Here is a 16,440-nt window from a genome sequence, read left to right on the forward strand (position 1 = left end):
TAGGCAGTCATTACAGTGGTGTGGGGTTTGAATTTCAGCTTATGGGACTAAACCCAAAGCGTGAAATATGGCTAACGTAATATAGTCAGAGGTGGGATTTCTATGTTCCTTCTTTTATTCTTTTAAAATAGGTATTTTTAGCCTAGTTAATTGGTTGAGCTGTGAGGGCACTCATTTTTTTATTTATTCCGAAGTGTGCCTTGAATAACTGTATTAATAGGAATTTTAGAAGTTCTACCAGTAGATGTAATTTCTTATGGTTGTACCTGAAGTCTTTAAGAGGTTTGCAGCAACAGAAATAGCTGTTTGCATTTGGGGTCTTACTAGAAGAAAAGCTGAAAATACAAATTTTCAGATAAGACAGTGTCAAGGAGTTCTTTTAAAGAACTGACATTTTATTTTACAGTTGCAGCAATCTAGAAGAATGCACCTCATCAGTTCTGAGGCTTAATTGAAGAGGGCTGTAGTAAATGTCCCTTGAAATAATCTATTTTTTGGGGGGGGGGGGGGAGAGGAATGTTTAACAAATACCAGACAACTTGCAATAGCAAAGAAGTTGTGTTTGTCTTCAGGATTTGCTTTGACAAAAGTGAGCAGGGCAAATTTTTAACAGTCGCTGCTATTTGATAATAGTGTTAATATATTTAGCCGAATAGCTAGTAGATGGTTATCTGGAATCTGTAGAAAACTTCTTTACATTGCATAGTTATTAGGTGCTATCAGACTATTATGACAAAGAGCCTGTGTGATGCATGTTGTTTCTGATAAGTCCTTAAGCGTCTTTTAAGAAAAGGAGACATGACTTCATTCAGTGCTTTACAAAGATACAGTATTTGAAATTTTTGTATTCTGCTTTGATAGGGAATATTTTTGAATGTTGCTGAAGGTTATGTATTGTTCTGTTTTATAAATTTACTTTTTATGTTACCTATTTTTATTTTTAATATAAATACACAGATTCCTATTAAAAATGAAAATAAAATGCCACTTACTGAGACTCAGTGCCTCAGTCTGCTTTGATCTTCCTGATGAGAATTTAATATTTTACAGGGTTCTAAAATAAGTTAAAAAGAAACTGATTGTATTAGGTTATACAATGAGGGGAAAAAAAAATCAAAATACCCTGTGATTGCTTTCAAACTTCAACAGTCCATTAAAACTGTTTATCTGCTGATGTCATGTACTGTTTTGTGTTGTTAGGTTATGCCGACTAAAGAAGAAAGCTCAAGCTGAAGCAAATGCAACATCTATCAGTAATCTTTTGCCATTTATGGAATATGAAGTGCACACCCAACTGATGAATAAACTTAAGCTGAGAGGAATGAATGCTCTGTTTGGGCTGAGAATTCAGATCACTGTGGGTGAAAATATGCTAATGGGATTGGCAGTAAGTACAGTTTTAATCTTGGGATTCTTTTGCTTTCTTACAGTATTTTTTCAGGACACAAAGACATACAAGTCTTGTGGAATTGAGAGTAACTAGAAATTTTAAAATGTCATTTTAAGAATAAATGAAATGATGGAAAGGAACGAGGTGTCTAATTGTTGACAAATCAGGAGAGACTCTTTCAGCACCAGAAAAAAGAAGATTCAAATTTCTTGAAACTCTGTTAGAGGACAAGATTATTAGAAAGGGGATGAGAGGAAAAGAAATTTTAAATGGTTTAATCGCATAAATTACAGAAAAATGATTGTGTTCTTTAAAGCTCCTGTCAAAGAGATCCCTGTTCCTCAGTTACATTACAGTTCCACGACAAATAAGGTCAATCAAGTATCTCAATAAATCTTTTGGTTAGCTACCAACAAGAGGTTTGTTGCCTCTTCTTTGATGACATTGAAGAAATAAATGATAGATTGGAAGTTTCTTAGAGATAGTCAAGAAACGTTCATTAACAATATTTTCTAATCTCATTCTGTTGTGTGGGGTAGTTAGAGTAGTGGAAGTATGCTGCTTCTTCCTGCATCAGCTTAAGAGGGTGCTTGGGTAATATTGACTGGCTTGCATGTTCTTTTGTCTGAACTGATGATCTGTTTTCTGTAAATAGAAATGGGATTGTCACAACTTCAGTGATACTGTAAATGGTTTGGCCAAGTTTTAAATCCTTGCAGCCATCACTTGTCTATACAAAATATACTAGGACAGAGGTTTTAATTCATACTTTGTTTGGAACTTTTAGGTAAGTTAAGAGCTCCACCATGGAAAAGACCCATGAGAAGGAGAGAGTTTATTAAAAGAATGGTGCTTTTTTTCATAAGTGAACGGGAGAGAGATACCCATTTATTATGGGAAGAGATCATGCTGTAATGTGCACATCATAATGCTGTCCATTATAGCATAAGCATTATGGAACATTTTATATGAAAATATTGGAAGTACATGCTTATGTAATTGTCATTTTTCTTAATGACTTTTTAAGTCTGCAACAGGTGTGTATCTAGCAGCTTTGCCAACACCTGGTGGTATTCAGATTGCTGGGAAGACTCCAAATGATGGCACCTATGAGCAGCATATATCTCACATGCAAAAGAAAATAAATGATACGATAGCAAAAAACAAGGAACTTTATGAGATTAATCCTCCAGTAAGTAAAGCTTTTATATTCTTAAAAATAAAGCATTCTGAGTCAAACAGATATACACCATGTATATCCATGAATTCTTAATGACTGAATCATTCAGAACATAAGTTATTTTTTAATAGATACATAGATTCTTCTCACTATATTTTGGGAACCTACTGGAATTTTCAGATCTCTTAAGCCACACATCCCAATCAGTTTGTACTTATTTAGATTTATTTCTCAGTAAAATTATTTTCAGACTGTTTTGATTCTTAGAACTGTTAACAAATTGCTTATAATTGAAATTATTTCTAAGCTACATAGAACAACTGTTAATTTTTATGTCGTTTTTAGGAGCTACCTGAAGAAATCATTGGGTCTCCCATTCCAGAGCCAAGGCAACGTTCCAGGTTATTAAGATCTCAGTCAGAAAGCTCTGATGAAGTTACAGAGCTAGACCTTTCACATGGGAAAAAGGATGCTTTTGTCTTGGAGGTGATAAATGTTTTCAGTACTTGTTTTCATACTTTTCTTTTCCTGAAATGTATATAAAAAAAAACAAGAAAAGTTTTCTTACTCATCTCTAAAGACAGTTATTAAATTGTATATAAATTTTTCCATTTTGTATCAGTAGGAAATGTTAAGTATTGGATTTTCCATTGTCTCTCTTTTTCTTATTCTATTTTGCTGTTCTATTTCTATTAAAGCATAGCTAGAATATGCCTATTATGCCAATATCTGAAAAAAAAGATTGCCCAGCTATTCATGAACATGTAGCAATATCTAGAGTAATAACTAAGAGCTGTTAAGAAATGCCCTTCTGCCTACTTCAAGCAGCAGTCATGACTGATCCAAAACTTAGATGTATTTTTATAAACATTGAGGTTCTGTGTTGTCACACTTTATATTTAGCAAAGAAAAAGCTTGTATATTCTTCCTGTTTCAAAGCTCTTTTTGTTACAGTTGGATATTCAGAATTACTAGTTTCCAGAACTGCTAGTATTCAAAGCATTCAAAAAAATGCATGTATCAAGAGAGCACATAGAAGACGACTTCCTTTTCTGAATTTCAGCTGATGCTTTTCAGAGTTCAAGAATTTACAACTTCAGAGAATACCTTCCAATTCTTTCTACAGCTACAACTAGAAACAAGAACGCCGCCTATAGACAGAGAACATAGATTTCTTTTACCTCTCTATTCACTAAAATTCAAAGATGTGATTTTAACGTTGTACAGTTTTGAAGGAAAGGAGCCAAGTATTAAAGAAGGCTAGAGTTCTGATCATCATCTTGTAGATACAGGTATTACACATACCTGTCTTAGACTAAGAAAAAGAAAACAATTTAATTAAATTACAGCCTGTAATTGCAGCCTAAGGTACATTCAAGACTTTATGTTAATCTTCACAAAACACTATCTTCATAGAAAATAATCTGGAAGAAAGGTTGTAGATAGGGAGAATGAGAACATGCTGTAACAGCAGTTCACTTGAAAACAGAGGTAAGAAAGGAGAGTGAAAAAATAACAGGTTGGGAGAGGTTGGTATAATAAATTGAGATTGGTTGGTGCTTCTGCTCTTTGAGTCAATTTTTGCTCTCCAGTCCATTACAGGTATACTAGGATCAAAGTAAGTAAATTGGGAAGTCCCTAAAAGTAACTTTGATGCTAGTTAACTCTCACATTAAAAAGAAATGAAGACAGGTTTCATCAAGTATTTTTTGCAGCTGATCTTAGCAGGTTTTTGTTTTAATATCATCATCTGTGTAGACTGACAGGAGTGGAATTGTATCCTCAAAACAAAAGTCATGATAGATGCTCTCTGAGGTGCTGTATTGAAATGGATGAGCCAATCAGAAAATACTTTGATAAATGCAAAAAGGGTCAAATGCCTTTGTAAAAAAAATACAGGATTGTGTAGGGCATTAAAAAAAAAAAAAAAAACAAAAACCAACAACAAAAAAAAACCAAAACCCAAACAAACAAAACAACTCAAAGACTGTTATACTGCAAGAGACCCTTTGGACTGGTTATGGAAAAATACCGGAAAAACATATGCCCAGCCTCCTTTTCACTTATAAAGGCTGTCAAATAGAAGAGAGAGAGCAATAATAAAAGCTTGGCATACTTCTTCCATCCAGTTGCCTCATAAATAAGCTTGATAGGTTTTAAACAAAGATCAGCTGGCTAAGGACTGCATTATATACTGCAAGTGGAGTTCATGTCTTCTTTTTACAGTTTTGGAGACTTCTTCCTTCTACCTTATTTATTAACTGTCATGTATGGAATTTGGGGGGGATAGGAGGAGACCTCCATATAGAAGGGAAAAATGTTAAGTATGCTATAGTGTACTATAGAGTATATTACAAATGGTGCTAAAGTTGGCATGAAAAAGATCTGATGTTTAAGGACCATCATTTACTGGTTTACATTATGTGAATGTGTTGGTCCTAGAATACGCATCCCTGTGTTTTGGTAGTTCAGCCTTCATTTATAGAAAAAAAGGACTTTTCATCTGTGGAACCACTTTGTCATGGTTTAACCCCAGCCAGCAACTAAGCACCACGCAGCCACTCACTCACCCAGTGGGATGGGGGAGAAAATCGGGAAAAGAAATAAAACTTGTGGGTTCAGATAAGAACGGTTTAATAGAATATAAAAAGAAGAAACTAATAATGATGATAACACTAACAAAGTGAGAGAAATAATGATAAAAGGATTGGAATATACAAATGATGCACAGTACAATTGCTCACCACCCACTGATCGATGCCCAGTTAATCCCCAAGCGGTGATTCCCCCCCCCGCCCAGTTCCTATACTAGATGGGACGTCCCATGGTATGGAATACCCCCTTGGCCAGTTTGGGTCAGCTGCCCTGGCTGTGTCCTGTGCCAACTTCTTGTGCCCCTCCAGCTTTCTCGCTGGCTGGGCATCAGAAGCTGAAAAATCCTTGACATTAGTCTAAACACTACTTAGCAACAACTGAAAACATCAGTGTTATCAACATTCTTCTCATACTGAACTCAAAACATAGCTCTATCCCAGCTGAAACCAGGACACACTTACTAGTGTTTTTGTTAAGAAATTGGGTATCAGAGACAGTATTGCAGGAGCTTTAGTGAAGCTCCTGACTCTTTCAAGAGTAAAGTCGTTGTTCACTGGAAATATGTAAGAAAAAGTGGTAAAAAATTCACTGTGATGAGGAAATGCTAAGAGATGCTGGGAAGGCAATTATGAGAGGTAAGGCTGTCTGTATTTTTGGGGGAGGAGAAAAAAAAGACTCCTCCTCTTACTCTGAGAAGAAGCAGAAGCAACACCTGACAAGGGAACCCCTCCTATACTGGAGTTAAAATATAAACAATTTCCAAAATATTTTTTAAGTAAATGTTGGAAGTTAGAGGTAAACTTGGATCTCTTGCAGCTCAATAAGACAGAATGAACCTAAAGGCACATGACACAGAAATATTTACAGAAGGTAGCAGGGCAGATATGGTCTCAGTCTGATCTAAATTAACAAAAGTCTTTAAAGATTGGATGGAGTAGAGGTTATTTGCATATGAAAAACTAATACTCCCCAAATTTACCTTTTCTTGTTTGATTTTTCTACTGTTCATACTAAGTAAGGTTTTTAAAGTCCTGGAAAGATTTTTATGTGTCATTGCAATAGGCAGAGAATGATCACATCAGTATAATACAGACCTTATGAGAGCTCTAGTACTCAAAGGTCCTTAGCTGGAAGAAGTTGTCAGTTGTTGTGTGGAACCTTGTTCAGCATTTTAAATTATTTTAAAAATTCTCTTTATCATTCTTGTCTTTATTTACTGCAGTTTCTGTGTGTTTTGTGCACATTGCTTTATTTTTAATACAATTTAGTTAAGGGATCTATTTTTCAAGTCTTAAGTATACCAGAGGCTGGTAGTTAAGATTTAGAGGTCTGGTTGATGGAATCCTTTTTTAAAATCTCAACTTAGCTGCCAGATATAGATCTCTTAATGACAAAGTTTTTACATCTTTCTGAGACTTCTGACTGGAACACCAACATGATTTTTATTGATTATTCCTTTTTCCAGATTGATGATACTGATGCTATGGAAGACGTACATTCTTTACTGACAGATGTTCCACCACCTTCTGGTACATATTTTTCTCATTTATACTGTAGGCTGCAGAATGAGAAAATAGAACTGGTTTTATTTTAAAAAAGTAAAAATTCAAGAGTAACAGTGGAGAGTATTCTTGAAGTGTTTAGCTTCTCAGAATGACCTGTGAAAAACAAGTCATTAAACCTTTTATGGGGATTGTTGCTTATTAAAAACTGAAATAAACAAAATATTGTTTGGCATTTTGTAGTTCACTGATTTGTTCTGTTGCTGCAAATTTGTTGTTAACTTCATATGGGTGTAACAATTGGATCTTTTCTACTAGTGTACCAGTTTCTGAAGATTTTTAGACTGAATAGCTAATTTGTAGGTTTGGGGGTCAATGAAAGTAGAAATACAGAGAACAGAATGGTCTTTTAAGTTATTTGTTGCCGTATAATATGACATATTGGTGTTGTATTCCAAGAAGTTATTTAAAGTGAGCAATTTGCCCTTCCAGCACTCTTGCTCAACAAGTGCATTTGTATTTTCCTTGCTTTGTGATTGTGCCGTACTGACAATTTAAGTCTCTGTGTTCACTGCATTTGTAGTGCTGTTACAAAAAGCAAAGTCCAAAAATATTTGGAATTCTTAAATCACCCACAGCATTTTTATCCAAGTCAGTATTGATCTTTTTCTGTAGAAAGCAGTAAAGTCAAATAATAGAAATTTTAAAATTAGAGTAGTTTCTAATTTCTTCAGTGTTTTTATAGATGTATTTTTAAAAAGCATTGCAACTCAAGAACATAGAGCTGATTAAAGTGAATAATTTTCAAAATTCAATCATGAGACTTGCAATCAATGTCTTTTTACTTCACAGTACAAATATGAATGTTGGGGCTGCATTGCTGGCAATAGAACTTTGTGAGGTGTCCATTTAGTTGTCTGCATTTAAAAATGAAGAACCTAACAGAGGGAGGTGTACTGAATCACTCAATGTTTGCTTGCTGATAGGGATCATGCGAGAATGTGTATTACATTAATGTAAGGGGGGGGGGGGGCAGGGAATCCCCCAGAATAGCATGCTAACAGTTCATAGTTCAACAGCATCTGGAAAGATGTCTTTGTAAACAGTACCCTTTGACGAACTTTTCTGTGCATTTGGCTCTTTGCATTTTGAGCCTACGTGCATCTTCAGTGTTCGTAGAACTTTGCATCAGGATCTGTACCCATACAAGAGCCAGTTTCTTATGCTTGGTTTGTATCAGCCACTTTTTCATTTTTCTTATATCGGGAAGAACAGTGAATCATTGCTTTGTATCAGTCGTCTTTATGCTGTTTGTGGTTGTATATCTGTCATATCCTCCTTGGTGGAACTCCTGGATCTGGATAAGAGGCTAATGTGGTTGTCTGTTATATGGAAGTTGCTCTGTACATTTGGTTGTCCTGTCCTCCCTCTCTTGTGTTTGTGAGTTTCCCCATGTTTCTTCTGAGCATGTATCTGTTCCCTTCCTAATAATTGGTATCAATGTTTATTATTTTGAGTAATGGTGAGCTCAGAACTATCCTAGTCATAGTTACCTATTACTACCACCAAAATTTTTATTCCTCATCAATTATCCATTGTTAGGCCCTGCTGCAGTTGATTTTGCTACCCTAAAATAAGGCCATCAGCAGTCACCTCATTTTATCCTCTTTTGCAGATAAGTTATGAATATGTTTGAAGCATACAATCCTGAGTCACAGATGTCTCCACTGTGAAAACTGAGCATTTATTTTGACCTTCTCTTTCCAGTCTTTTAATAATTGCATTTCTTTCAATGGTACTCTGTTCTTACCTTCAGCATATTTAGTTTCTTAAAGAGTCCTTGGTGAAGGATCTTATCAAATGCTTTTTGATGTCTGAAGTAAACTGTATTAGTCAGATACCTTTTGTCTACATGCTTGTCGACAGCTTGTGAGCTGTGACTGTTACTTGGTATCAGTTCCTCTGCAGTGTCTTGTTTTTCCATCTCCCCATGAACTCCATTTTCTGGAATAACTTCTACGGGCCGGTAATACAGGTATCTGTACTAGGCAAATTGGTAAGTCCCAGTCACTAAAAGCACCTCACTACCTGAAGATGAAATCCTCCTCTCCTCTGGTAGTGGGGTAATTTTAAGTTTTACAGTTCAGTGCCAATTAGTCAGCTATTTAATCTTTTGCCTTTCCTGTTGCTTATATGAATCCTTATTTTTCATTTGCCTATTTGCTCAATATCTCCTTTAGACACTTTTGTTTAAGACAGGTTCTCTGATGGAAAATAAACAAGGGACTCGTTTTCCACTATTATGGAAATCTCCACTACCTTGGTGAACACCGATGTGGGGGGGGGGGAAATAAGGCATGTTTTCCCCTATCATGTTATCATCTCTGCATATTCTTTCTATGTCTTTCTTGGCTCTTCAACAGGATTTCTGCTTTTGATGTTCTGAAAGAAAATCTGTTAATATTTATACTTTCTGCAAGCTGCTACACAATTTCTTTTCTATCTTATTTTGTGCATTTATATAGGCCCTATCAGATATTTCTCTTTTGTGCTCATTTAGCGATACCTTTAGGTTTTCAACATTGCCTATTTGCTGTGTATAACTTTTTTTACGCTGTTGTTTAGTCATTATACTTTTTTCTTTTTGTTTTTTTTTTTTTTTTTTTTTTTTTGTGTGTGTTTTCAGGTCTCTGTTAGTAAGTACTACGTATTTGCACTCAGTCTCTAGGTAGTATCTTTAAAGCATCTGTCTGTCAAAGGTTAGCTTTTCAGCTTTTCCTATCACACCTTTTACACGAGTTTTTACAATAAGTTTCCTCGTTTGTACGTAGCTTGTCTATTAGAAACTAGGCAGAGCAGTAGTGGATTTTGGGTGTTTGCCCTTCCTACAAGAATGCTTAAGCATATCTTGCTGAGAGTTAAAAAACCTCTTTGAACACTTCTCCCTGCTCAGATCCAACTAGTCAGGGTTTTTTTGTTTTGTGGGTTCCATAAGGAGCAGTTCCGTGAAACAGTCAGGGAGCTTGTCTCACCAATTAGTCTTAATATCAGATGACATGAGTTACCCAGTCTCTATGGGGAGTAACTGTCACTGTTGCATTTCATGCCTTTGTAGCCTCTCTCAAGTTCCTCAGCATAATGATATTTCTGGCCTTGCTTTTTGGGGGTTGAAGAAATACTCAGAATTAGAATTCTGTGGTGAGTTATTGTTTTAGAAGTGGTGAGTTCCATCTTTCCTATCCATTTTTTCACTGCAGTATAAATAACAGAAAGCGTGTGGTTTTGTATGTTATATTGTATTCTTCAGATGCTATGTTTGTTTTTTGAACGTTGGTCTTATTTCTGGTATATTATTCCATATTCAAAAACAAATGAGGGAAAATACTTGCAAAACGTCAAGTAAGGTCACATATGTTTATTTAAAAATATATTTATATTTCAGTGTGCAGCATAGATTTCCCCCAATTTTTTTTTTTTTTTTTTACAGGTTTTTACAGTTGCAACACAGAAATTATGCCTGGTATAAATAACTGGACACCAGAAATTCAAGTAAGGTTATTCAAAGAAAATTAAAATTTTTTTTCCAAATTGTGTTGAAATATGTTTTAGTAATTTAAATATATATTAGAGATCACTAATTTTGAAAGATTAAGTAAAAGGATACTGTAAAAAAAATAGGGTATGAGAACCAGTTTCTTTGTGGTTTTTCTATGCTGTTATGTAATAGAGAACCTGGTACAAAAATACAAAAATGAGAAAATAGTTACAGTAAATATGAACTTTAAGGTTTTGGGCATTTTTAAGAGCTTGGCTAGATTTTGAAGCCTCTTAAACAAATTGTTGACTGTGTGTCATGGTTTAACCCCGGCCAGCAACTAAGCACCACGCAGCTGCTCGCTCACTCTGATACTGCAGATCACTCACTGAGATACTGCATATGATAACATTAATAGGTTAAGATAAATAAGAATTAGATAAATCCAATCTGGTGAGTAGAGAAAAATTCCATGTATAATTAAGTTTGAACATTTTGGTCATGTTTGTACAACACAATTCAGTCTCATATAGAGAGAGTTAAAACAGATCTAAGCGAACTTTTATGCCTAACTGGCACAATGCAAGACTGGTTTGCAGAGGCACAGCACAAACCTGAAAACAATATGACTGCACCAGAAGCATGCACTCAGGTAGATGGTATTGCCTGAGTATCTGTATGTGACATTCCATTATTGTCTACATTGTTGTACACAATTAACATATAATTTTCAACAGCAGTTAACAGAATGTGTAGCAGGTAGAAGCATGCAAAAGCTTCCTTTATGAAGCATGCAAAAACAACATAAAGTATTTCATATCTTGCTTAATCACTTGTTTCATATATTCGTATACATTAGTTCGCAAAGAATTTGCCTTTTGTTTGTAAAATTTCATGAGCAATAAGCACTTTACTTGGCTTACTGTTGCTACGGTTTTTTTCCTTTTCTCCCTGTCCCTGTTACGCATTATTTGTTGTCTTTATGAATTTGTTTTGGTTTTAATATAATATACAGGCATATATTGGAAAAAAAAAAGTGTGTTTTGTTTCTAATTCAGATGTTCACAGCAGTAAGAGTATCCAGATTAAGCAACATTAACCTAACAAATCAAACACTTAATAAGAACTTTAATGATCTCTGTGAGAATCTGTTGAAGGTAAGAATCTTATTTGAAACGTTTTTTGAATTGTTCAAATGGAAGCAAAGTAAAATCAGGCTATACTGAAAATAACATTTTCTTCATAATTACTTTTCAGAATTAGGCTACAAAGTGTCTGTAATTAGTTTGTAAGCTGCTTTAAAGATAGATTCAGCTGCCTTAGTGTATTAAGAATTTCCAAAGCTTTTTGAATCTGAATGAGTCCTTTGTCTGGTAGTGTACTCTAGAAACAAAAATTAAAAAAATGCATTCTATCCTGACTTTTCACACCTGTAGTTTGTCTTCAAGAAAAAATTACTATGATTAGATGTTTTCTACTATGAAAAGAGTTTTGATCTCTAATTTCTCTGAAGTAAACCTTACATTTTTTTAGACTAACACAAATAATGTCTTGTCTTCCACAGAGCTTGTATTTTAAACTACGATCTATGGTTCCTTGCTGCCTTTGTCATGTAAATTTTACAGTTGCTCTACCAGAGGATGAATTAGTTCAGGTAAGTAGACTGCCGCTTCTGACTTTTCAGCATGTAGGCATGCCAATTTTGGCCTTTAATTAACATTTGCTGCTCAGAGTACACTAGGCTAGGATTTGATTTACTAGTATGTCTGGTGAATTCTGAAGTAAAACTTAAGGCCATAATGTTCAGTGAAGAAAAAGGATGACCTACTGAGTTCACAGTTTTGAGAATCATGGGACTACGTGGCATTTCATGAGCACAGTGCCTCTTAATAGTGTGTATCTTTTTAGTTAGGTAGGAAATGAAAAGCCCTGACTAGTTATCCATTAAAAGGTGTTACCACGTACACTACAGCAATATGGCACACTAGTTTTCTAAGCATGCTGTCGTTATAATTGTCTAATTTTTTTCTTGCTGTTTCAAGATGATGTGATAGACTTCATTATTTTTAAAGGAAATGTTTTATTTAGAAGTATAGCAGCATTCTTGTGTTCAATTAAACATATCTTTCTCTCCCTTACAAATAAATGATAATGAGTTTTTATGATTCTTTTTTATGTCACTTCACCAAGAAAGAAGGAAAGAACTGATGAACAAAATCATAAATGTGGGACAAACACTGTCAGGTGTATGTTCTAACAATGGACCTTTTATGCTCGCTGTGAAGGGTTTTTAATATGTCTACTTAGATGATCCCCCCCCATTGTTTTTTCTATGGAAAAAGCTGTCTTGTTTGCAAAATTATTTTTGCAGATTGCATGAGAGATTAAGTTACCTAATATGCCATATATTTCTGATTTGCAGATCGCAGTCACAGCTGTTGCAATTACATTTGACAAAAACCAAGCATTACAAGCCAACAAAGCCCCTACAGAAAAATCACAGCAAAGAGGTAAGTGTTGTGAGGCATGTAAAGATAAGAGATATTTTTCTTTCCTTTTTCTTCCCCAGTACCTAATGAGTCTATGTTTTAATTTCAGTTACACATACACATTTTTACAGGGAGGGTCTATAAAATTGTAAAGTCATAACATACAGTGTTTTAGAGGTCATATAAGTCACCTCCAGCAGGATGACTTACTTATCAAGTATTAGGTATATGCTTTATGAAATAAACAAACTTACAGTAACATGAAAAAATGTTTGGTATTTCCTTATTTCATGTACCATCTTTCTTTGAATGTTTTTCTCTAAAGAATTAGTGTAACAGATGATGACATTTCCATTGTATTTGGAAACATGTGGTGTAAGTCATTAGAGGATACTTGTTCTTATAAGTAGCAAATTTTGTCCTTACTTGAAGAAGGCAGAAAATAAATTATTCATAATACTTCAAAAAACCTCCCCAAAACACTTAAGTAGGTCAGTAATATTTATGGAGATCAGGGAAGCATATAGTATTATGGAGGAAATAGAAGAGACTACTGCAGTCTACGTGTGTCATCTTGCTAATGAAGCACCATCTTATGCTAGAAATGTATGTATGCAATCTGGGTATGGGAATTTAGACAGAACTTTGAAGATACTCCTTTCTGAAGAATGGAATTAGGTAGTAGAATAGAGCCATATGTTTCTAAAACATTAGTTATACCTTACTTCTTCAATTTTAACAGTAAATTTTTTGTTTTCTTTTACGTGAAGTAAATCAAATGTTACTTTTTACTGTAATGTATAGCTAACTCAGATCCAACTGCAGAATCAAATCTAAAATGCACGAATTGACTTAATATTTTTTCCCTGAAAATACTAAATCAAATCCTGTTCAATGGAACACAGATTATGTTCAATTTTGCAGCTGGATTTTTGTCAGACACCTAACTGTTTATACAGAACTGCATCACCGTATGCGTATGCTGAAAAAAATCTGTTCCAGTCAGACCTGACTAAATTGAATTCATAGCGCTTATTATTACTGGCAGATCTTATTTTGGGGGTTAATTATCAACTGGGTATGGTTTTTTTGTTGAAGCATCTACAGACAATGAAGACCAGCTACAATTTCCATTGGAACTTTGCTCTGATCCCCTTGCTTCTCAACCATTCCCACCAGCTAAAGGTCAGTTAAATGGAAGAATGCTGAACTATTGTTTTTTACTGATTTTGAGTTCTGTCTTTCATTGTTGCAGTAGCTTTAAAATATCTATACTTTCACATGGTTTAAATATTCTTTGCTACCTAAGCGTAATGGATATGTTCACTGCTAAAGTAAAATTTTTTGAGAGTCACAGAAGATGGGTTGGCTAATTGTTCTGTATTTATTGTTTTGTAGATTTCCCGTAGTTCTTCTATCTTTGCATTTAGAGTATTGAAAATGCTGCAAACCACTGGATGTTGGGTGTCATTTGACTTAAAGTAGTATAAATTACTTAATAATTAGGCTTGCCTCATACTGCTTTGCTTCTGTAAATGGCCCGTATAAAATAACTCCATGTATTGTCAGCCTCAAATAATTAATCTCATAGTTTTAATGGTGGAAAATACTTTATCTAGCAAATACTGGTTGCTGAGCTGAGCAAAATTGCATGCTATTTTTTTTTTAAGTGAGAGCAGCCTAAACTTGCATAGTAAACAATTTGTACAGTGCAGCACAGTTTAGCTGTTAAACAGCTGCTTTATTTTACCTGAGGTAGAGCTGCATTTTAAGAATGATCGTCACAATTCTTCTATGACTGTATTAAAAATCAGGTAGTCATTCATTGAAATCAGCTGTCTTTATTCTCTATTGTTGGATTACCTACCCACCAAAATGGCTAGTGATAGGAAATTTAGTATCTGTGAATTACTGTAAATGTTCTTTTACTAAAATGTTAGAGCTCCCTTTTTTGCCCATTACATAAATTGTATAAAGGAGGGTGCCTACCACATTTACTTTTATTTTCAGAGGTCAGTTTAATTTCAGTAATAATATTCTTATTGCTTTGTATTTTTTTTATTTTTATGCATTTTTGTGTGCTTAACTTTTAATTGATCATATTATGATACTACTAACCTTTCATTTTCAAAAAGAGGAGCTATCCAGAAATTTCTGACTGGTGTCTTTTTCACAGTTACTTGACTGTGCTACCTGTATAACGGGCACTGACCAGTAGAGGGTAGCCTGTTCACGTATATAACACTTCCTGATGTTCTTCACAGTCTGTGTTGTACTGTACATCACTTCAGAGGCTTTCAACTAGATAATTACTTCATCTGTCATTTCTTCACAAGTAGACCTGAGGTTTCATTGTAGTTATGTTTACTTAGCAGCTTATTTAATATATTGATACCTTTTTTACATACTTTTCTGTAAGATTGTTATTTTAAAAATACTTGTGTACAACCTTAGACAGTAATGACCTTTAATAAATTATCATATAATTTGCAAGACAGATTTAGTAAAGTTAATTATTTATACCAACTTATTATGTGCTATCAAACTATGTAGTTTACTATATAGAGAAGATTTTTTTTCTCATTGTTGTGGTTTAACCCCAGCCAGTAGCTAAGCACCATGCAGCCGCTCGCTCACTCACTCCCCCCTACCCAGTGGGATGGAGGAGAGAATCAGGTAAAAAAGAAGTAAAACTCATGGGTTGAGATAAGAACAGTTTAATAGAACAAAAAGGAAGAAAATAATAATAACGATGATAATAACAATAATAAAATTACAATAATAATAATAGGATTGGAATATACAAAGCAAGTGATGCACAGTGCAATTGCTCACCACTCGCCGACCGATGCGCAGTTAGTTCCTGAGCGGCGATCCCTCTGGGCCAACTCCCCCCAGTTTATATACTGGGCATGGCGTCACATGGTAGGGAATATCCCTTTGGCCACTTTGGGTCAGCTGTCCTGGCTGTGTCCCCTCTCAACTTCTTGTGCCCCACCAGCCTTATTGCTGGCTGGACATGAGAAGCTGAAAAAAAATCCTTGACTTAGTGTAAACACTACTTAGCAACAACTGAAAACATCAGTATGTTATCAACATTCTTCTTGTACTGAACCCAAAACACAGCACTATACCAGCTACTAGAAAGAAAATTAACTCTATCCCAGCTGAAACAAGGAGACTCATATTTTACTCTAAAAACTTTTTTTTTGTAAGAAGAAAGCTGTTGTCCTCTACTACATGACTCTGCTCATATATTATCTGAATGGAATTCATTTTGTCTTGTTAGAAGTCCTGGAGGGTGCAAGTTCCCACACAGGTATTCCTGCTGCTCAGAGAGGTGAGTTTACTTAGTTTAGCCATATGCCAGAACAGAATGAGCATTCTTGGGATATTGGTATACTCTTTTTGGATGTGTCTTAATCCAGGAAGTGTTTACTAGTTAACTGAGAATGCATGCTCTGGTGTGGCTTAATGATATCATAATATTTTGATGTGTTGTTTAATTACAACAGTCAGATTTGTTAATAATAACAACAGTGTCTCTGTCAGATATATTGATATCACTTTATCTGACAGAAAATTAGTTCCCTGAGAGAGAGCTTTTTTGCTTGTCTTAATTTGAAGTTAGCATGTGTTCCTTCCGTTTCTTCAGAAAAACGAAGAAACGGTGTTTGCAAAACATTTTTTTTTAAGATACGCAAACACTCTTGCAACTAATACCAAAAGTCATAGCAGAAACAACTCTA

The 16,440-nt window shown here is 34.8% G+C and overlaps 1 protein-coding gene across 24 annotated transcripts in view; it reads left to right on the top strand.

The window, feature by feature from the left end:
• C2CD5 (C2 calcium dependent domain containing 5) overlaps positions 1 to 16,440 on the top strand; it is a 69,862-nt gene that overhangs the window by 47,274 nt on the left and 6,148 nt on the right. For 20 of the 24 annotated variants that reach the window (XM_041118260.1, XM_030040091.2, XM_030040092.2 and 17 more), the window contains 10 exons: positions 1,201 to 1,387; positions 2,418 to 2,582; positions 2,916 to 3,056; positions 6,631 to 6,694; positions 10,155 to 10,216; positions 11,261 to 11,359; positions 11,767 to 11,856; positions 12,625 to 12,712; positions 13,790 to 13,876; positions 15,981 to 16,031. In XM_041118260.1, the coding sequence (XP_040974194.1) occupies positions 1,201 to 1,387; positions 2,418 to 2,582; positions 2,916 to 3,056; positions 6,631 to 6,694; positions 10,155 to 10,216; positions 11,261 to 11,359; positions 11,767 to 11,856; positions 12,625 to 12,712; positions 13,790 to 13,876; positions 15,981 to 16,031 (1,034 nt within the window). The remainder of the gene's footprint in view (positions 1 to 1,200; positions 1,388 to 2,417; positions 2,583 to 2,915; positions 3,057 to 6,630; positions 6,695 to 10,154; positions 10,217 to 11,260; positions 11,360 to 11,766; positions 11,857 to 12,624; positions 12,713 to 13,789; positions 13,877 to 15,980; positions 16,032 to 16,440) is intronic. The other 4 variants (XM_041118268.1, XM_041118269.1, XM_030040114.2 and 1 more) reach the window with 1 other exon arrangement.

Source organism: Aquila chrysaetos, chromosome 17 (genome assembly GCF_900496995.4).
Source record: "Aquila chrysaetos chrysaetos chromosome 17, bAquChr1.4, whole genome shotgun sequence".
Lineage (NCBI taxonomy): Eukaryota > Metazoa > Chordata > Aves > Accipitriformes > Accipitridae > Aquila > Aquila chrysaetos.